This window comes from Hippopotamus amphibius, chromosome 4 (assembly GCF_030028045.1).
Source record: "Hippopotamus amphibius kiboko isolate mHipAmp2 chromosome 4, mHipAmp2.hap2, whole genome shotgun sequence".
NCBI classification, from domain to species: domain Eukaryota; kingdom Metazoa; phylum Chordata; class Mammalia; order Artiodactyla; family Hippopotamidae; genus Hippopotamus; species Hippopotamus amphibius.
Window position 1 is genome coordinate 155,226,583 of NC_080189.1, and position 22,214 is coordinate 155,248,796.

The 22,214-nt window shown below is 39.6% G+C and overlaps 1 protein-coding gene across 3 annotated transcripts in view; it reads right to left on the reverse strand.

The window, feature by feature from the left end:
* Window positions 1-22,214, reverse strand: part of DCAF5 (DDB1 and CUL4 associated factor 5) — a 94,864-nt gene that overhangs the window by 33,956 nt on the left and 38,694 nt on the right. For 2 of the 3 annotated variants that reach the window (XM_057731524.1, XM_057731522.1), the window contains exons 6-7: window positions 8,672-8,749; window positions 6,111-6,324 (exon numbers count right to left, since the gene is read on the reverse strand). In XM_057731524.1, coding sequence (XP_057587507.1) covers window positions 6,111-6,324; window positions 8,672-8,749 — 292 coding nt within the window. The remainder of the gene's footprint in view (window positions 1-6,110; window positions 6,325-8,671; window positions 8,750-22,214) is intronic. The other variant, XM_057731523.1, reaches the window with a different exon arrangement.

Here is a 22,214-nt window from a genome sequence, read left to right on the forward strand (position 1 = left end):
CCCCAAAAGAGGTAAAGTTACTTCAACTCTACGAGGAGAATGGGGCAGGTAGAAATCCTGTTCCCAAGGATTTCCTAGTGGAGCCCAAACTCCTAGTCAGGAGCTGTTCATTAAAGGAGCACTGCCATGTTGTGTCACCAGATCACATCAATTCCATTTGTTCCTAAGAAGAAATCAGGTCACCTAGTGCTTCTTTTCAGCTTAACAATTAAAAACCAGACCGTATCTAGCAGGTCTGCACACACTCCAAAATCTTTTAAGCTTTCCAAGTTCTGCGTCAGTAAATGAACTGAAAGATGGTTTAATCCTTGGGTAAAATCTTAATCCAGGATGCTAATACCTGAAACCCTTAGTTTTCAGGGATTCCATAAACTCCTTAATACTATATGCAAAACTATGTGCATATGTACATAGTTCTGAAATGAGTGTTCAAAGCTTTTAGACCTTCAAAAAGGTTCAGGATTCAAAGACAGTTATAAACGTCTGATTTAATAAACAAGTTATTTTCATGCTACGTTCTCTTTATAAAGAGTCTCCTAACATATTCACCTAAAAAATATATACAACAAGGAATTCCTCTGCCACAACATTCTGTGTTCAGCTCTTCCTCATCAGCCCATGGAAGAGGCTATCACCACTTGATCTGAAAACACAGGTGGCAGCAGGCCTACAAGGAAGAGGGTACAATCATAGGCAAGGGATTGAGTCTCGTCCTGGTTCAGCTATTGAGTAGATATGCAGTTTCAAACTACTCTAGACCTTAGTTTCACATGCGGATGAAACCTGTCCAACTATACCCAGAGGTCGCTGGGAGGATTAGTATGACATTAAAGTGCTTTAGAAGCTAAAGGGCTAAAAATACATGATATAAAAGAAAGGCCAGGAAAAGAAAAAGTTAGCTTAAAGACACAAAGCAAGTCAAAGGATAGAACCTAAGAGCTGAATCTCCTCTATCAGAAGTGTGCCTTTATTTCAGCTGAAAGAGAACACATGGCAGACCAGGCCTCCAAGTGAGCTTAATCAGGGCTGCATGGAGTTATGAGGAAAAAAAATTAAAAAAAGAAAGCAAAGTTATAACCTTTCTAGGTTGCTTTACTGGCCTGGGATTGCACTTCCTGGCAAATTCCTATACCTCTGTTATACCCGTATAAATGTCAACACAGAAAGGCTGAGTGGTGACGTAATGTCTGAGGCCAAGCCATGTATTCAAAGCCATTTTGTTGGATTCACAGGGTACAAGTCAGCTCTTTTCTCCAGGGGATGAGATATGATGATTTAATTTTCATGATTTTAGGGGCTCTGCCATCTATCAAGTTCAAAAGAAAGACCTGTGTAAGTGATCCCAATGTTCAGACCATTCAGGGCTCAGCCCTTTCAAGAAAACTTTATTATACTTTCTCCTTCCTTCCCTATCCCACTTTCAGCAAGATGTAGGGACTATTAGGCCAGGTGTTAGATGTGACTAAAGCAAAAGAAGATTTTTAAATTGTCCATTTCCAACCACACAAACCTGTCAGCCTGAAATACTTATTTCCCAGAAGCCTGAGCTGCTCTGCTGGACTCTCGCAATCTAGGGCAAGAGCCATTTAAGGAACTGTGAAAGGAAGGGAACAAAAGCCGGGTGCTGTCTTACAAGTGTCCGCCAGAAAAGCTGGCAGGTGGAAAACTGGCCTTCTTTTTTAACCCTGTTAAGATACTGGCTCACTAAGTATACAGAGGGGAGTGTGAAGCTTGGGAGACAGAATGTACCTAGTCGGGCTTCAGGGAGAAGACGAAAAACAAACAAAAAAATCCAAGTATGATACAAAAGCAAGGAGGAGAACCTTTGGGTTCAGGCAGCCTCCAGAGGAAGGAATGCTGTTTGCTGCTTACTAGAAGATTCCTCATTATACTGCAAGACTAGAAGGAGGGCTGGTTAAAAAAAAAAAAAAGTTAAGACTTTATTTGGGGCTAATTGTTCCTGTTGATGTCCAACCAATCTGATGTCACTTACGTCACCTTATCTGATTGACAGAAGTTATCAACCTTGAATAACTAAGATTATATTAGCAGTAAACAAACCATGTATTTTTAGCCAAAAGTAGGCGGTGACAGAGCGTATACAGGGCTTTGAATGAAAATCTCAAAGAGGGTATGTTGTGGCAGTCATGTGAATGTGTCTACCACAGCATCTGACACACAGTAGATGCTCAGTAAATATCTGCTTTCTTATTTTATAAGATGGAGGGGGGAAAAGGCATGAAGTTAGGAAGGGTTCAGTAGGAAACAGGAAAAAGGAATGTATCTCTACTTACCTATAAATTAGTGACAGACCATGAAACTAAACATGACAGAAAAACATCCTGCTGAAGCAGAGGTTTGAAACTGGTGGCTCTAGAACAGAATAGGTGTTATGGTACACACGTTTGTTTAATCCATACAATGAAGTATGAATTTGCTGCAATATTTAAAAATCAGGAAAGTTCACCTAACAAATCTTTACTTCTGGCTTCCCTCGAAGAAACCAAAGGCCCTCTTGGCAACAACGGGCTGAAGCTGAGTCAAAGCTTCATTTATATGGCATTCACTTAGATTTAGGATGGGGTGGGCTCTCTGCGTGACCACAGTCCCCACTACTCACTACTGTTTACTTCTAGCCCAACTCACTCATTTTTGCTGCCTACCTTGCTTCTGTTGGCATTAAGTTGTGACCTTCCGTATAGTGAAAAAGGGTCTCTACTGACAGCTCTGGGTTCTAGTCCTACTCAAACTTGCATGTGTCTTAATTTGTGTACCTCTCTAAGCCTGTTTTCTTATCTGTAAAAGGAGGAATTGTACAAAATGATCTCTAATAGCTCTTTAATTAGAACTGATCTACAATGGTGACAATGAGCATGGGGAAGGCACAAAGTAGGCTCAGTCAGTTTTATACTTTATTTCCATCTTCAAATGTTAGTTTCATTTTGGGGCTAATGAATTACCTAGTGAACCTAGGACAGTCTAACAAGAAGTACAGGCTCTCCGGCATAATGGTTTGATTTGTGTGGACTGAGTGATCTTACAGTAATTAAAAGCCAGAAGACTGTTTTAGACAGATAGGTCACTTACTGCCTTTCTTGACCACGTTCACTCCTATTATGGAAATTCTCAGATTCCTCTCTGGGATGGTTACTTACCCAGCCTATGACTAAATGAAGAGTTCCAGAGCACAGAGCCTCGGGCTGTGGGCGTTCTCAAAGTATACAAGAACAAGATCAAATATAAAGACCAATATAAGGAAAGAGTAGGCTTTGGAATTTGAAAGCAGCTGAAAAGATCCTGTCTGAACTAGTCAAAGAATATACATATCAGTCCTGCAGATCATTTTGTAACCATGGAAGCTGTTGCTTTAGCCCTGAGTGTGGAATGTCAGAGCCCATAAATCACCTTTGAGAGACATGTTTCAGGAATGAGACAATAATTTTGGCCTCCTGTGCTACACTTAGAAAGTATAAGCTCAGTAGATTAGTTTCACTGAAAATCTATTATTTTATTCATCCTCTTAAAGCTCCTGGATGCTGAGCAGGAAAATAGGTACTTATCAATCCTGACTTACAGTTAGACAAGCTTTAGGCCTGGAAACCCCAAACCACACATGGACCAAAGTACTCAAGATTCATTTCAACAAGTATTTATTGTGCTCTCAGTGTGCCAGGCATTGGAGACAAGATCATGGTGAATTAGCTACATTTCTTAGTCCCTAAGGAGTGAAGAAAACAGCCAAACATAAATCTCTGTACTTCCTATTCCCTAGGTTATATACTTTTGATAATCTACATATGGAATATAAACAGACTTCAACTCTGAAACGGATTTGAAGTTAGACTCAATGACTTCCCATCCTCCTCTATCCATGGCAAACTACTTACCCCAACCAAAAAGCAGTCTATTTTGTCAGAGAGGATATATTACCCACAATCTCTTCCCACAGGACAAAAGTCATACATAATAGTCAAATCTGAATAGAGAAAATCAAAAGCCATTCAATGTTTTTATCATTACATATAACCTGAAAGGCCAAAACAATTATATCTTGTCAATGTGCATAACCAGGACCACCACAAGATACCTTGTGTGGCTCTGCCTACAGCAATCGCTGTCCCTGTCCCCATGTATTTCAAAATGGGTAATTATAACCTAGGTCAAAATTTCTCAACCAGGAGCAATTTCCCCCCCTAGGGGATATCTGGCAATGTCTGGAGACATTTTTGGTTGTCTGGGGGACAGCTGGGGAAGGTGATACTGGCCTCTAGTGGGAAGAAGCCAGGGATGCTACTAACTATCTTACAATGCACAGGACAGCCCCACACAATAAAGAATTATCTGACCAAAATGTTGACAGTGCCAAGGCTGAGAAATCATGGCTCAGGTGCTCTTATATATTGGTTAGAGGCCTCTGTTCTGGGTCTTTTAAGGACTCCACGCAGACAGGTTCTGGCTGCTAACATAGGAACTAAAGGAAAACACAACATCCATTCTCCTTCACCTCTTTCTCCTTTCCCTCAGGCCCTGTGTCTTTGGTAATAAAACCTACTAAACCACTACATTTAATGCCTGCTTTTTATTGTTCAATGAAATAAAAATCACATGCATAAGAGGCTGACAGAAGATGGAAAATCAACAAAAGCATGGAAGAAAGGCAGAGAGAGAGGGAGTGAGGGGCTTGGCTGTCATTCCCACAGCTAAATGAAACAAAATCAACCATTCTGCAGAGCAGAAAATTACCTGTTCTATTACGAGTCAGATCATCTCTAGAAACTGCTTCTTTCCACCCAAGAAACAAATTGCCTATAAAACCTAACTCTAGCAGGCACTGTGGCCTCTCCAAGGAGATATCCCTTAAATAACTGAGTCCACCTAGCGGTTTTAAGTGTAGATTGCAGCTAAGTAGGTCCTAGGACTGTGACTTAAATATAAATTCTGAACTTAGATACACATTCTCTGTTTATTATACAAGGGGAAATCCCTAACCTGGACAACTTAAAAGATATTCTCAGTTTCTTTAACATGCAACTCAATTAAAAGAGCATTTATTGTGCTCCTACTACATATGCTAATCTTTAAGCTATGATGTTGGGGAGCCTCTAGAAAGCTTAGCTAGGGAGAAAAATCCTAGCTACTGCCTTCAAATAGCAAGGCCTTCACAGTTCTCAAAGAACTGTTTCTTTTATGCCCCTTTCCCACAAATAACTTAAAGCAGTGGAGTATAGCATGTGAGAATTATATGTCAAAATCTGACAGAGCTGATGGATCCAAAGAGAACACTAAGAATTAGCGAAATTAAGGTTTCTCTTTTCCCAATCTAGATGTGAAACAGCAATAAGATTTGTTGTGTTTGAGAAGAAAAAAAAACCCTATTAGTTTATTTGATCAATCTTTCTTTATATTTGTCTTTACTCAGCTTGATTACTCAGACCAGTCCAACTGGTCCATTCACTGACACCCACTTCAGAACTTCTATGGCCAAGACAGACAGGTATAGCAAAGGTATAGGTATGTTTTTAAACTGCCAGCTCTAAGTCAACATCAGTATCTAGATTCCCAGTGAGACTGTGAAAAGGCTGGAAACTCACAGCTTGGGTTCTCCTTCCCAGCTGTGACACTGGTAATAAAAAGGGAAAGTGTCAGCACCTGGCTTCCTCTCAAACAAAGGTGTTCAGCCCATTTCATCCAAGAAAAGTGTGCCATTCAAAGGGGCTATTCAGGATGTATGTCTCTTGGATGGTAATTAACAGTGTTTCATTCATTACTGTGTTTCATTGATACAAAAAAAAAGGTGTCTTTTTATGGAAGGCTAATCTTCCATGGACTTCCTCCTTTCTTTTGAAATGACATACTCTTAAAATCTGTTCACAAACTTGGCCGAGCTAGGTTGCTCAGAACCATATTGTGGTTTATGGTATGTGCCTCATATTACTCAAAGGCAGCCCTGAAGAAAAAACTCACTATTAAGCCAGAATGTCTCCAGACACTTACTGTTTCCCCTAAACTGTTTCTACCTGACATGGCTAAAGAGAAATAAAGACCAGTACAGAAAGAACAACCTGAGAGGAAAGCATGAGTGTGGGATGCAGAAGGAACAAGGCACTCACCTGGTCACGATCTCCTGCAAAACAGCAGCTTTTCATGGTGCAAGAGTTGAAGTAACCCTGATTGTCAAACTGGAACACAGGTAGGCGGGAGTGGATGTCATAGAGTACCGGAGGCAGGCGACGCCTCAGGGCCAGGAGCTGGGTCCCATTACTGTTGAATCGCACACTCATGGCACTTTGGAGGGATAGGTTGCCCCCATAGCGCAGGAGAGAACTGGAAGGTAGAAAGCACAGGGATAAGGCATGAGGCGGGCTGGACAAGAGTCTGCAAAAACCACTGCATTTTGTACCAGGACCTCCCGTCAGGCTTGCACACCTGAATTTTGGCGGAAAGGTATTTCTATGCAGTGGGCTAGAAGGTAATAAAGAGGACAGGGATGACTCCTTGACTGCATTTAAAGCAAGTTATTTAACTTGGCAGTTCCCCTCTTCAATCTCCAAAAGGTAAATTACTGGTAAATTTATAGGAAAAGGATAATACAAGCCTCTTGAAAGAAGAGACATATTAAAATGATTAATTCTTTTATTTACCTGAACTACATAAGCAAACAGATATCTGTCAAGACCCTGGGAAGCCAGAGGTGTCCACTCTAACTGGCTAATCATGGCTGGTATTTAAGGAATATATTTGTCCTTTGAACTAAAGATACAGGAACCATCAGCCAGAAAAACAGACACTCTAATTTATTCTGGATTTTTTTTTTTAAATAATAATCACTTAATTGCTTACACATTTATTTTTGAATTTTCAATCTGCTCACAGAGAATTTTTACATTCCATATGGCACAATTCAAGAATATTAAAGGAAATTTTAAAATTAAATACAGAGCAAGCAGTTACAATGATTAGAAAAGCAAGATGACTTGTTTCCCTTTACAATTCCCAACAAATTTATATTTAGCTTTAGAATATACTTTGGCTGATATATGTAAATCCATACATACAGCTTCTACTAGGGAGTGGTACATTCTGGTTCACTTCTGTAGTTTCATAATGTTCACAACATTTTTCAAAAGTCACACAGTACAGTTCCAAATGATTTATTTTGATGACTCAGAATATACTTTCCATTATTCAGTTAACTAGGATGGCCATGAACATTAACAATTATACAGTACTAAGTAACAAAGGGTGTGTGTTTTATCTTTCTAGTAGCCAGTCTCCTTGATTACCTGGACACTATTTTATTATAGAGGGATGACTGCTCACTGTTCATGTCATAACCGACTTTTCTTTCTTTAATTCTTGGAACACCGAACTACTGGTAAGAAAGTGAGATTAAGTATATGCATTGGAGATGCTGCAGAGAGGACTACGTCAGTGCTATTAACTCACTCTGCTTCACAAGACACTGTGGTCATGGAAAGAGATTCTAGTAGTTTAAGAAGAAAAGTTTATAAATTTAGGGAATCAGAGCTGGAAAAGGCCTTGAGATACCTAAATTAGAGCCTGGCAGATTTATTTGAAACATTTTTAAGGACAAAGTTTTAATAACATTTTACCAACTGAAAACTTAAAAAGCTATATGCTACCAGATGAGATTTAATACTGAATGAATATAATACATTTTCTTTTATTTCTTTTCTGGCAAGAGAGTGATGGGGAAAATTAAGGGGACAAGAAAGGAGGTATCTCGAAAACAAACTAAACTGAACTAAATAAAACTAAAAAAAACCAACAACCTGCAAACAAGTAAAAAAAAGAAAAAAGAGGGGGGGGGGTTTATAAATGTGAAAAAAAAGGGATTGGGACTTCCTTGGTGGCACAGTGGTTAAGAATCCACCTGCCAATGCAGGGGACATGGGTTTGAGCCCTGGTCTGCAAAGATCCCACATGCTGTGGAGCAACTAAGCCCACGAGCCACAATTACTGACCCTGTGCTCTAGGGCCCAAGTTCCACAACTACTGAGCCCGTGTGCTGCAACTACTGAAGCCTGTGCACCTAGAGCCCGTGCTCCACAAGAGAAGCCACTGCAATGAGAAGCCTGTGCACTGCAACAGAGTAGCCCCTGCTGGCCACAACTAGAGAAAAGCCTGTGCACAGCAATGAAGACCCAACACAGCCAAAAAAACAAAAAATAAAACAATATTTTAAAAAAATTAAAAGTAATTTGCAATTATAATAGCACCTATGGGTTTTATAGAGAATAAATTACTCCTGCCATTAGTCTTAGCATGTTTGACCATTTGACATAATTGAATTCACAATTTTAGTTTTTTCAACATGCTATTGTTAAACATAAATCTAAGAAGTCATCTTTTCTCTGAAACTCTGATATTAATTTTGGTTCTGAAAACTCTTTAATACATTCTTTATATACAATTAAATTTATTTCATTATACAGATGATATGTGGTATAAATCTTTGTAACTGGCAAAGAACTATAAAAATTAAGAGATTATTACTATTTTTTAAAAAAGAAAGAAAGGAGATATCCCATGGGAAAGGAGCCCCTGGACCACGGTGCAAGGGAAGCTGCCAACCTGGCCTGATCATGAAAACATTCTGTACCACCAGTAGCCACAATCAGTCCCATGTCCCCCAAAGCAGTCTCCTCACCAGAGGGAAGAATGCTCTAGTACCACAGCTATGTGTGGAAACAAGGCTTGGGCAAAACAGACTTTAATCCTCTTGTGTCTGGAATGGAAGGAAAGAGAGAAGTGACTTAGAAAACAAACCCTAGAACTCCAAACATCGAGGAGAAGCCTGGTACCCCTGCAGGCCGCAAGTAATAATCCCTGCAGAGCAATGTTCTTATAATGTCCTAAACACAATCACTCACATACAGGGAATGAATGATGGGACTGTTAGAGCCCAGGCATTTCCTTTACAGGGTGTCCTAGCTGCCACAGGCATGTGGTGTTATCTAAACACTGAGCACAAAAACAATGAAAGCCTTTCAATTCAAGATCAGCACGGAGTGTGCAAATAAACCAGCATCTGTAGGACTGAAGAGGAGTTGGGGGTGGAAACAAGATTCAACAAAAAGAAACTTGGAAAGCCCCACCAGCCACAGCAGCAGGGGTTTGCATCAGCTCAGGCATCCCTGACAGAAAAGCTGGGGCCTCTGGCAAACGCCCTTTCCATCTGTTCACAGGACTTCTGCAGATTCTAGCCAGGCCTGCAGGAGTCTGCCCAGGACAGGTATCTAGGTCCATCCCATTCCCACCCAAGCTCCCATGTCTGCTATGTGGCCACTCTACAGGGGTCTGTTTGTGGGCTCCACGGGAGTCACTAACTTTTCTCAGTTTCTGGGCAGAGAACTCCTATCTCTCACACAGAGAGGGTAGGTACATAGGAATCTTGCTCCTAGTGTTTAGGAGTGCAACTACAAAAAAACTGTAGCAGTAGCTACCAAAACTGAATACTTCATGTTTGGGTACAAAAATCCTTTCAGAGGGATAGATTGACACCTGAAATTCAGAAAGTGAGCTACATTAACTGTAATTTCTCAGTAGGGGTTCTGCAGCTGGCTCCTCCAGTTGAGAATGGTAAGAGTGATCCAGTTCATCAGCAAGAAAAGGCTTAGAAGCAGTTTCCTCTCACAGTCAAGATACAAAGATAATGTCAAAGATCCTGTTGTTTATGATTCCAGGTGTAAGATGCATGATAAATCATCTGGGACTTTTGAAAAAAAAAAGGCAGATTGAGACTTCCCTGACGGTCCAGTGGTTAAGGCTCCGAGCTTCCACCACAGGGGGCTCGGGTTCGATCCCTGGTCAGGGAACTAAGATTCCACATGCTGCACGCCAAAAAAAAGAAAAAGAAAAAAGAAAAAGAAAAGAAAAGAAAAGGCAGATTCTCAGGATCCATCCCTAGATATTCTAATTCAATCTGAGAAGTGGGCCCAGGAGTCTGAATTTAACGAGCAACCTTAATTAATTATGATGCCTGTGACTTTCAAACCACACTTTGAAAGACAAGGTTCCATTTGGGAATTTGCAGCAGGAGCTGTAGCGGGGAAATAAGGTGGAGAGAAAGCAGATTACCAGAGGCTCAAAGAAAAGCCAACCATACAATATGGTACTTTTTACAGCCCCATGTCTAATAGCAAAAAGGACTCCAATTCCTTTTAAGATCAGAGTTCCACTCTGCCAACAATGTCTGAAATGTGTTTTTCCTGCCCTCAACACATTCCCTGAAGGAGAAGTTTTTTATTTCCTCTTGGAGAACTGAAGGTACCTGTACACAAGAACGCCTCAATCTTGACAGCAGAGGTGCCGCCATCTCCACTCCCAATATGGACACGATTACACACCCAAATGAGATGAGCAGTATCTTGAAAGGACTAGCAACAAGTTAAAATGAGTTCAAGTCAAAGTATTCCTATAAGAAAAAAAAAGGAATACATCTATTCCCAACCTGTTTTCAACCAAAAATTTGTCACAAAATGCAATAAGAAAGGGGTAGGAGGTGATCCAAGGGTCAGCATGCAGAATACCCAGGACAAAAAGCAGGAGAACCTCAGAACATCAGGAAAATATTCCTCACGAGTGTGTTCCCCTAGTTTTTTGCTTTTTGGCCCCTCAAAAATACTCAACTGGACTTCTTTATTGCTTTGGCAGGATAAAAAGAACATTTTAAAAAGTCTTTGGCCAAAGCTAAAATCTTGGAACAGAAGAGAAACAAGCCAAGGCTGTTTCCAGAAAAAGTAACTGGGAGTTATCATGTTCCGCATAAGATAGAGCATTGGTAAGTGTTCCAAGATCTGGCTTCACGAACCTAGATTTTCATAAATCCATGATTTAGTGATTCACTGAGGGTGCCAAAAAGATTTTCCAAAGCCCACTGGCATGAATTTCCTCACAGTTTCGTAACACCTGTGAAACACTTGGAGTCAAAGGTACTGCTATTCCAAATCACAGACATCAGAGCTGGTATTGGACAACCAGAGGCAAATTCATGTTCCATAGGTAAGAGATAATCTCTCCCTCTAGTTTCTGCTTTAGGACAGGATGACCTATAAGGAATACAGGGGCATTTTGTACTTCCTATAACACAACTCCAGAGAACATGAAAAATCCTAGAAGATACTAGAATTGAGTAAAAAGTGAACAAGTTCAAAAAGTCACAGCCCACATCAATTCCGTTCAACTTGTTCAAGATCTCAGTAATCCCTTAACCTTCTTCTTTCTTTTTTTTAAAAACTGAAATATAGTTGATTTACAACACTGTGTTAGTTTCTGGTGTACAGCTAAGTGATTCAGTTTTCTATGTGTATAGATATATTTTTTTTTCATATTCTTTTCCATTATGGTTTATTACAGGATATTGAATATGGTTCCTTATGCAATACAGTAGGACCTTATTGTTTATTTTATATATAGTAGTTTGTATCTGCTAATACCAAATTCCTAATTTATCCCTCCCTGCCCCCTTTCCCCTTTGGTAACCATGAGTTTATTTTCTATGTCTGTGAGTCTGTTTCTGTTTTGTAAATAAGTTCATTTGTATCATATTTTAGATTCTACATATATGATATCATAAGGTATTTGTCTTTCTCTTTATGACTCACTTCACTTGGCATGATAATCTCTAGATCCACCCATGTTGTTGCAAAATAGCATTATTTCTTTCTTTCTTATGGCTATGTAGTATTCCATTGTATACATACATACCACATCTTTTTTTTTTAATGGTTGCTCCATGCGCGCTTGCAGGATCTTACTTCCCTGACCAGGGACTGAACCCAGGGCCACAGCACTGAAAGCACTGAGTCCTAACCACTGGACTGCCAGGGAAGTCCCTACCATATCTTCCATAACCATTTTTTTTATGTGAGTTGGAAGGGGAAGAACCTGGGCTTTCTCTTGTTTTTTCTAACACAGTCCTCAGTTCCAAGATTGAGGGTTCTCTAGAGGAAACCAAGAACTGTTGGACAACAAGCCCAAGAAAGACACACTGTCATCTGTGACTGAACAAACTTATTTTCTTCAGAACATGATCTACTGCCAAGTCTCTCTGGCTTGAAATATAGATATAGGTTCAGGTCCATGGTAAAATTTCCTTCCATTTTTGAACATCCAGAAATTTAAATCTGACTGAGGTTGGCTTCTGGCTGGACTAAATTTCTGATAAAAAGATCTTCAGGTAAACAAATGGCTTATCTAGTCCCTCCACGAAGCAAACATGGATGGTAGGTATGCAGTGCCTTTAATCATTACCTCCCAGAACAGGGATATACCCAGAGTTGAAGTGATCTACAGCCCACATTTTTGCCTTTGGCTCAGAGGATTCCAAGAGCCACATAAAACCAAGATCTCAACCCTATGTAAGATCTCAAAACAAATTAAGTAGTGCCATAACAGATTTGTTCTAGGACACTCATGACTTTTCTATAGAAGTAGGGTCTCAGCATTTAGTCATCTCAGTTCATTAGATGACCTGCTTATTCAAAACCCTCCTTTACTTCAAGCTGTGGAAAACAGAGAGGGGTTTTGTAAGATGCCATTTAATCTTCATCTTAAGCTATTCTCGGCCCTACTATGTGATAGATGTTACATAGCATCAGCCCTGACCTGACAGTGTAGAAAACTGGAGAGGAAGAGTTTAATGAATAGTGGTTGGCAGGAGGAAGAAGAAACCCAGTGGAAGGTGAGAGACTGAGATGGTAGTTGCTACAGCAACAGTAACAGTGCAGAAGGAGTGGGTGGGAACACAGGCAGGTAAACAGGCAGTCCCTGATGGCAGGAGAAGAAACTGGGTGGGTGTGCTGAGTGTCAGGGTACAAGGCCACAAAGCTAGAGGAATGCTAAAGGGGAAAGAGGCAAAGTCTAGAAAAAATTCTAAGCAGAAGATGGTCTGAAAACAAAAATCACAATTTGGTACCTTCTACAAGAACACTTATGCAAAGAGTTGAAAACAAGAGAGGAGAGGAATGCAAAGGTAAGGGGAGGGAAGGCCAAAGTGCTGACCAATGAGACACGATTACAGGACGACAGCCTGTTTCACATAGGAGCCACTTACTGAGAACACGTCCAAAAACCAAAGTCACCTCTAGTTGGCAATAATATAAATGTCTTAGGATAACGGCTTTCAAACTTTTTTACGGTAACCCTTTGTAATAAGTACATTTTATACTGCATTCCAGTACACCCACATTTATTTAGCATAGATTCATTAAACAACTTACCATTTACTGTGTGCAATGCACTGATAATCCATTTTCTATCTAATAAATAGCTGTGACCGCTAAATTAATTTCATGGCCCAATGGATTTCTGAAACAGCTTCCCATCTTATCTCCTTGCTTCCACTCTTGACCCACGCTTCAGTTCATTCTGAACAAGACAGCCAGAGGGATGCTGACCCATGAGTCAGATCACATCATTTCTTTGCTGAAAATCCGCTAGTGGCTTCCCATTTCAATCAGATTAAAGCTCAAATTCTTTACAATGCCAACAAGGCCCTAGACAACTCCCTCCCCCACCCCCACCCCCAAATCCTTTATGTGTCTAACTCAGCCTCCTAGCACTCTTCTTACTTTACTTCAACCACATGATGTCTCCTTACTGTTCTTAGAACATGTCAGACATGCTTCTGCTTCAGGGCCTTTGCACCTGCAAATCCTGAGGGAATGTTCCTCCCCAGATATGAGCATGGTTCATTCACCTCCTTATCCAAATATCCTCCTCAATCAGCCTTTTTTTGATATCCTGTGCAAAAATGCAACTTTCCCAATGCTCCCTGTCTCTCTTGCCTGCTTAGTTTTCTTTACATGAATTGCAATCTTACATACCATATATTTTTACATATTTATTTTGATTCTTATTTGTCCTTTCCCATTAGACTATTATGTTTTATTATCTTTTCCTGTGTATCCCAAGTGCTTAAACAGTGCCAAACCCATAATATGCATTCAATAAATAGATGCTGCATGATCTAATGGATCAGGAGCAGCAACCTGAAAAACCCTGATTTAGAACATTTAAAAAAACAGGCTGTAGGGAGGTGGACTGATCTAGAATCTGTCACACAGAGTGAAATAAGTCAGAAAAAGAAAAACAAATACCGTAAGCTAATACATATATATGGAATCTAGAAAAATGGTACTGATGAACCTAGTGGCAGGGCAGGAATAGAGATGCAGAGATAGAGAACGGACTTGAGGACACTGGGGGGGGGGGGTGAAGCTGGAACATAGTCAGAGAGTAGCACGGACATACACACATTACCAAATGTAAAACAGATAGCTAGTGGGAACCTGCTGCAGAGCACAGTGAGATCAACTCGATGCTTTTTGACAGCCTAGAGGGGTGGGATAGGGAGGGTGAGAAGGAGGCTCAAGAGGGAGGGGATATGGGGATATGTGTATAATACAACTGATTCACTTTGTTGTACAAAGTGAAACTAACACAACATTGTAAAGCTATTATACTCCAATAAAGACGGAAAAACAAACAGGTTCCACAAAGGGTCACCTGGCCCCTGACATTTGTCTGCCCACAAAACCTAATGCTGAGAGGGAAGCAGCAGAGCAGTACAAAAGTCAGAGAAGCAGCAGGAGGCTTGGAGATCATCTGAGTTAAACTTTTCTTTCACAGGCAAACTGTGGCCCAGAAAGTAAAATGATTTGCCAGTGACCACTTAGGTCTTCTACTCCTCACTGATACCACCACACATCCTTCAAATGAGTTAAATTTATCCAGCTGATAACAGGCAGCCAACAAGAAGGAAGAGTTTAACAGGTAAGCAGGTATCTTAATTATATCTTGTACTTTAGAGCAAGTTTCTGGTATTTGTAGAATAAAAGTTCAAAAGGAAAATTAACAGTTAAACTTTAGGAAGTCAATTACAAGCTTAAAAAAGATAATTTATCTATCAGGTTTCAGAAGGTGGACAGTGAATTCTATAGGCTTTGAACCCACGCCCCATCCAATTATATCTAAAAATAGATAAATGGGAAAGTGCCTGGGTGTGGGGCCTGGGCGCTTTACTCTGTTTTCCGGATCCTGGGGTTTGGAGGCGGTGAAAGTTGTTGGGGCGAATCTTTCTGTGAGGATTTCGAGAAGGAAGGGGGCTGGCGGCTGCGCGACTGGGTCAAGTGACTGACAGAGTGGAATGCCGAGGCCACCACAGCTTAGACCAGCAAGGGGCGGGGCTCGAATGGCAAAGAGATATAGTAAATATAAAAGTGGATACTTTCCATGATAAATGAAAATGGCCAAGTATTGAATCTTTATAAAAATGTTCATGCTCAAGACCAAAACTTAGGCCATGAAGCAAGTAGCTGCTGATAAAATACAAGGATATGCATATTAATTTTGTTCAAATAATAAATAAATAATAGCAGATGAGTAACAAAACTGCAGAAAATACGGCTTCAAATTTTCACAAAAACTGGAGATGTAAATTAAAATTTATGAAAATTAAAAAAGATAAACTTTTGGATTGATGGATATACTGAGATCAACAAGAAAACATAATAGTTAAGACTATAGCATTTTAGGTAACTTTTTTTATACCTTTCATTTTATTTTTCAAGTATCCCTACAATGAACATGAACTTCGCCTGCCAGTGCAGGGGACACGGGTTGGAGCCCCGTTCCAGGAAGGTCCCACATGCCGCAGAGCAACTAAGCCTGTGCGCCACAACTACTGAGCCTGTGCTCTAGAGCCCACGAGCCACAACTATTGAGCCCATGTGCCGCAACTACTGAAGCATATGTGCCTAGAGCCCGTGCTCTGCAACAAGAGAAGCCACTTCACTGAGGAGCCTGCACACCACAATGAAGAGTAGCCCCGGCTTGCCACAAGTAGAGAAAACCCAAGTACAGCAACAGAAGACCCAACACAGCCAATAAATAAATAAATAAATTTTAAAAATAAATAAAACGTCATCTCAGACATACTCCCTCTTTAATTAAGGGACCACAGAAGATAGCTTTGAGGAAAGTATGAGAGTGGGGAATTTAAAGAGCTTTTTAACTGAAACTTCAAATAATATGTTGCCCCCCAGGATTCTGATGTAGACGCAAATTTGAATTTAAATCATTGTTTAAATTCATATAATGATAGTTAAACAAATTTTTTTTTTTTCAGTGTCCTTCACCATGCTTCTCAATGAAGGCAAATAATATCCCTCCTTGAAAGGTTTCTAAATACAAAACAGGGCTCCCTTGATTAGCATTGGGCACAGTACCAGGTTAGATCTGAAACTACACTTAATTTGATTTCTTTTTGCAGACCCACCATGCCACTTCCCAAGCACCCAAAAATGAATGACAATGTTGTATTACTGGAATAAAAAATCAATTCAAAACACAAAAATTATTTTATGTAGAATCCAGAAACATTAGCAATGTTCTTGTAAAGTCTTCCACATTATTATTAAAAGTACATGAAGCCAAGATTATTAAAAGTACATGAAGACAAAAAAAAAAAAGAAAAAAAAGTACATGAAGACATCCCTATCTAAAATACCTGACTCACAACAGATAAAATACAAGTGGTCAAACCTAAGATACAAAATAAAAAGTTCAAACTATGAAGAATTCACTGAATGAATCATATCACAATAGATACCCTTGAAGAAGCAACAAGTTCTTCATTAAATTTAATTTCCAAAATGTTTGTGTGTACACTGTAACTCATCTAATCCTTACAATAATCCTGTAAGGTGGACAGTGAAGGTAAAATTCTCATCTCAAACTGGAGGGGATCTAGGTCCTGAATGCTTATGACTTGGCCCTGACCACACAATAAATAAGCAGCAGAAATAGGACCCACAAGTTATCTGCTTCTTGGTTCAACAAGATTTCACAGAATACACTGTGGAGATGGATTATTCCATGCCGCAAAAAGGACAGCATCAGATGACAATGCATCAGGACCAGAAGGCTTCATCTAAGCAATTCACTTCATACTCTTCCCTGTAGTTCAGTAACTCACATATTCATGCATGCCTTTACTAAAGAAACATTTATTGAATACTTGCTAACTATTCTAGATACTATGCGAGGCACATGGATTTAAAGATAAAAGAAAGATGAAAAAGACACTCTCAACTAATGAGGCAGAAGAAAACCAACAGTTTCCTTCTATAACATGCTCAGTGTTCTAATAAGGGGAACATGTGCTGTGAGAGACATAGGAAGAATATCCACCCTTCACTGGGGAGACAGGAGTGGGAGCAGTCACAACAGATTTCCTAGAAGAAAAACCTAAGCTGAGTCTTAACAGAGTAGAAAACTGACTCAAGTTCTTAACTGGCAAAAGAAATGAGATACATCTGGATATGTTAATATATGGATAAATACCCAACACATACTGATGGGTGAAATAGTCAAGTTGTAGAATAACTAAAGAGCAGTACATCATTTGTGTGAAAAACATAAATGCACATAGAAACATCAATCATATGTTTTCTATGGGTCCATGTATAAGCATATAAAGGCAAAGAAAAAGTTCTGGAAGCATACACTACAAACTCTTAACACTCATTACCCCCAAGGGAGCAGGCAGGGAACCAGGACTGGAAGAGGCAGTCAGAAGGAACTTTAGGCTCACTGACAGTTTTTTGTTTTAAAATTTATTTATTTATTTATTGGCTGTGTTGGGTCTTCATTGCTGCGCAGGCTTTCTCTAGTTGTGGTGAGAGGGGGCTACTCTTCACTATGATGTGCAGGCTTCTCACTGCAGTGGCTTCCCTTGTTGTGGGGCATGGGCTCTAGGTGCACAGACTTCAGTAGTTTTGGTGTGTGGGCTCAGTAGTTGTGGCACACGGGCCTAGTTGCTCCACAGCATGTGGGATCTTCCCAGTCCATGGCTCAAACCAGTGTACTCTGCATTGGGCAGGCAGATTCTTAAATCACTGCACCACCAGGGAAGTCCCTCACTGACAGTTTTAAAAGGAGAATGTTATTATGTATTACTTGTATTTAACTTTTTATTTTGAAATAATTATAGATTCGGAGGAATTTTCAAAGAAATTTTCTTGTAAAAAGAATTTGCAAAGAATAAAAATCATACGATCATCTCAACAGAGATGCAGAAAAAGCTTTTTGACAAAATTCAACATCCATTTATGACAGAAACTCTCCAGAAAGTGGGCATAGAGGGAACATATCTCAACATAATAATAAAGAAACCCACAGCTGACAACATACTCAACAGTGAAAAGCTGAAAGTATTTCCACTAAGATCAGGAAAAAGACAAGGATGCCCACTCTCGCCACTTTAATTCAACATAGTTTTGAACCTAGCCACAGCAATCAGAGCAGAAAAATAAAAGGAATACAAATTGGAAAGGAAAAACTAAAACAGTCACTATTTGCCGATGACATGATACTATACACAGAATATCAGTAATGTTCTTTGAACCCTTTACCCAGACTCTCCCAATGTTACCACCTTACATAACTATAGTATGATATCAAAACCAGGAAATTTACATTGGTACAATCTATAGAGCCTATTCAGATTTTGTCAGTTATACATGCACGTGTGCGTGTGCGTGTGTGTGTGTGTGGTGTGTGTGTAGCTCTATGCAATTGTATCACTTGTATAACCTCGTGTAACCACCACAACACTTATCTGTATCATCACCACAAGGCTTTCTCTTGCTACGCTTTTATAGTCACATCCACCCCCTCCTACCACTAACCCTAACACCTGGCAAGACTAATTTGTTCTCCATCTCTATAATTATACTATCTTATGAATGTTATATAAATGGAATCATGCAGTATGTATCCTTTTGAGACTGACTTTTTCATGTAGCATAATTCACTTAAGGTTTATACAAACTGTTGTATGTATCAATAGTTCAGTTTTTTATTGCTGAGTAGTATTCCATGGTATAAACGTACTACAGTTTTCTTTTTTGTTAAACTATTCACCCACTGAAAAACACATGGGTAGTTTCCAGCTTTTGGCTATTATGAATAAAGCTGCTATGAACATTCAGGTACAAGTTTCTGTGTGAAAATAAGTTTTCCTCTCTTTTGGATAAATGCCCAAGAGCGCAAATGCTTGGTCAGATAGTAAGTTCATTTTTAATTTACAAAGGAACTACCAAAATATTTTCTAGAGTGGCTGTACCACTTTACATTCCCACCGCAATGTGTGAGTGATCCAGTTTCTCTACATCCTCACCAGCATTACTTGCATTTTAAAAAGCTAAACTAAGAAGTCAGTCAACATTTTAAAACAAAAGACAAAACCAGACATTTTTGGCTTCCTTATGGATATACACAACACCATCTATGAAATATCTTTGTAACAACAACAATAACAACAAAATCAAACCTGAATATTTGTGAGCCCCTAGATCTAATACCAATTTATGAAGAAAACTGGGATAAGAGGCAACATGCTAAATGATGGTATAAAAATGCAATCAGTATAGTTTTCCCTTGGTAAGCATAGTGGATTGTTTCCAGAACCCCCCCCAGATACCAAAATCCGTAGATATAGAACCTGAGGATACAAAGGGCCGACTGTATAATCTAAAATGTGAGAAATTTCATAAAATAAAGAATCCAGTTTCTTTAACAAATAAATTACAAGAGAAAAAGTGAAAGGTAGGAGTATCTATAGACTAAAAAAGATTTAGAAGTCATGTCAACTAATTGCTTTGTACGAACCTTATTTAAATCCTGATTCATAAAAACCAACTGTAACATTCATGAGGCAATTAAAGAAATGTAAACACTAAATATGCAATGATATTAGGAATTATTGTTAACTTTTTAGGTGTGATAATAATATTATGGTTATGTTTTTTAAAAGAATTATCTTTTCATGGAAAGTAATCTGGCAGTTCCTGAAAAAGTTTAACATAGGATTACTATATGATCCAGCAATTCCACTCTTAGGTATAGACCCAAAAGAACCAAAAACAGGTACTCAAACAAACACTTATTCATGAATCTTAATAGTGGCAATATTCATAATATCCAAAAGGTGGAAACAACTCAAATATCCATCAATGGGTAGTTAAGCAAAATGTGGTATATATATCCATAAAATAGAAAATTATTCAGCCATAAAAAGGAATGAAGTGTACTGATACATGCTCAATGCAGATGAATCTCAAAAACATTATGCAAAGTAAAAGAAGCCAGACAAAAGGTCACGTGATAGGGTTTCCACGGTGGCTCAGTGCTTAAGAATCCGCCTGCCAACACAGGGGACACGGGTTCAACCCCTGGTCCGGGAGGTTCAATCCCTGGTCCGGGAAGATCCCACATGCTGCGGAGCAACTAAACTCATTTGCCACAACTACTAAAGCCCGAGCGCCTGGAGCCCGTGCTCCGCAACAAGAGAAGCCACCACAATGAGAAGCCGTGCACTGCAACAAAGAGTAGCCCCCACTTGCCACAACTAGAGAAAGCCTGCCACAGCAACAAAGACCCAATACAGCTAACAAATAAATTTTAAAAAAAAGGTCACGTTATATTTGAAATATCCATAACAGCTAAATCCACAGATATAGAAAGCAGATTGGTGGTGGCCAGGAACTAGGGAAGAAGTATTCTGGGGAGTAACTGCTTAATGGGTATGGATTTTATTCTGGAATCATAAAAATGCTTTGGAACTAGACAGAGGTGGTAGTTGCACAACACTGTGAATGTACTAAATGCCACTGAAGTTTTCACTTTAAAATAGTTAATTTTATGTTATGTGAATTTTATCTTTATTTTTAAAAAAGAATATCTTTCAGAGATATATACTAAAGTATTTACAGAGGAAATGATATAATGTTACATGGAAACGGATTCAAAATAATTGGGAAGGGAGGTCACAGAGGAAGAATAAATGAACTAAGATTGTCCATGGGTTAATCATTGAAGCTGGGTGCTAGGTACAATGGCATTTTATTTTACTATTCTACATATATATATACACATATATATGTGAATTTTTTAATATAAAAATTTTTTTAAAAACAAAAAAGTCAAGATTTGATTTTTTTTTTTTATAAATTCATTTATTTATTGCCTGTGTTGGGTCTCTGTTGCTGCGCACGGGCTTTCTCTAGTTGTGGTGAGCAGGGGCTACTCTTCGTTGTGGTGCGCGGGCTTCTCACTGCAATGGCTTCTCTTGTTGCAGAGCACGGGCTTCAGCAGTTGTGGCACGCGGGCTCAATAGTTGTGGCTTGAGGGCTCTAGAGCACAGGCTCAGTAGTTGTAGTGCACAGGCTTAGCTGCTCCGCGGCATGTGGGATCTTCCCGGCCCAGGGCTCGAACCCATGTCCCCTGCATTGGCAGGCAGATTTTTAACCACTGCCGCCACCAGGGAAGCCCAAGATTTGATTTCAAAATAAGAAAGTCTACTTGATTTAGGGATTTGATATCATCTCCTCCTGAATAACAAGGGTTGGGGAGTATTAAAGGGAGGATATGAACTGGAACATCCTTCCAGAACTCCCATCAATTCATTTATCAGGCATTCCCCAGATGCTCTGGTCTGAAGCTATAAAAAGTCTCTTGCAAAAAAAGGCACATTTGTGTTTGGTGAGAATGGATACAAGGAAGCTCTAGCCTAAAGCCCAAAGACCCTGGGTCCAAATGAACACAGCAGCAAGTTCAACACAGACCTCTGAATAATCACAGCTTCCACCTTGCAGGATAAGCAAAGTTGCCAAATCACCTTGGGTATGTATTAAAAAATGGCAGATTCATAGGTTCTGCCTCAGATCAACAGTTCAATTTCTGGGTCTGTGCTCCAGGAAGCAGCACTTTAACAACCTCCCCAGGTGATGCTGATGCCCTTTAAAGTTTGAGAATTACTGGGTTACGATACTGGGGCCCTGGCGTCTTCTAGTGGACAAAGCTGATTCTAGAGCTCCACCTTGTGGCCCAAAATCTAGAAAGCAATTTTGCCGGAATCCTTGACTTCCGTATATCACTAACTGACGGGCATCCAAAGCCCCACAAGAACCCTTACAACCTCCTTTGAGGGTTTATTCCCTACAGATGACATTTTGATTCATGCCATTACACTCAGGGAGTTAATGAAAACATTACAGAAAGCTAGCTTTGAAAATACATACTATTTTGGGATGAGTGTAATATTGCACTCATTCAGTATTTACTGAGGGTCCATAACATTCTAAAGACTGTGCTAGGCAATAGAGATTAAAACAGGGCCCTGTGCT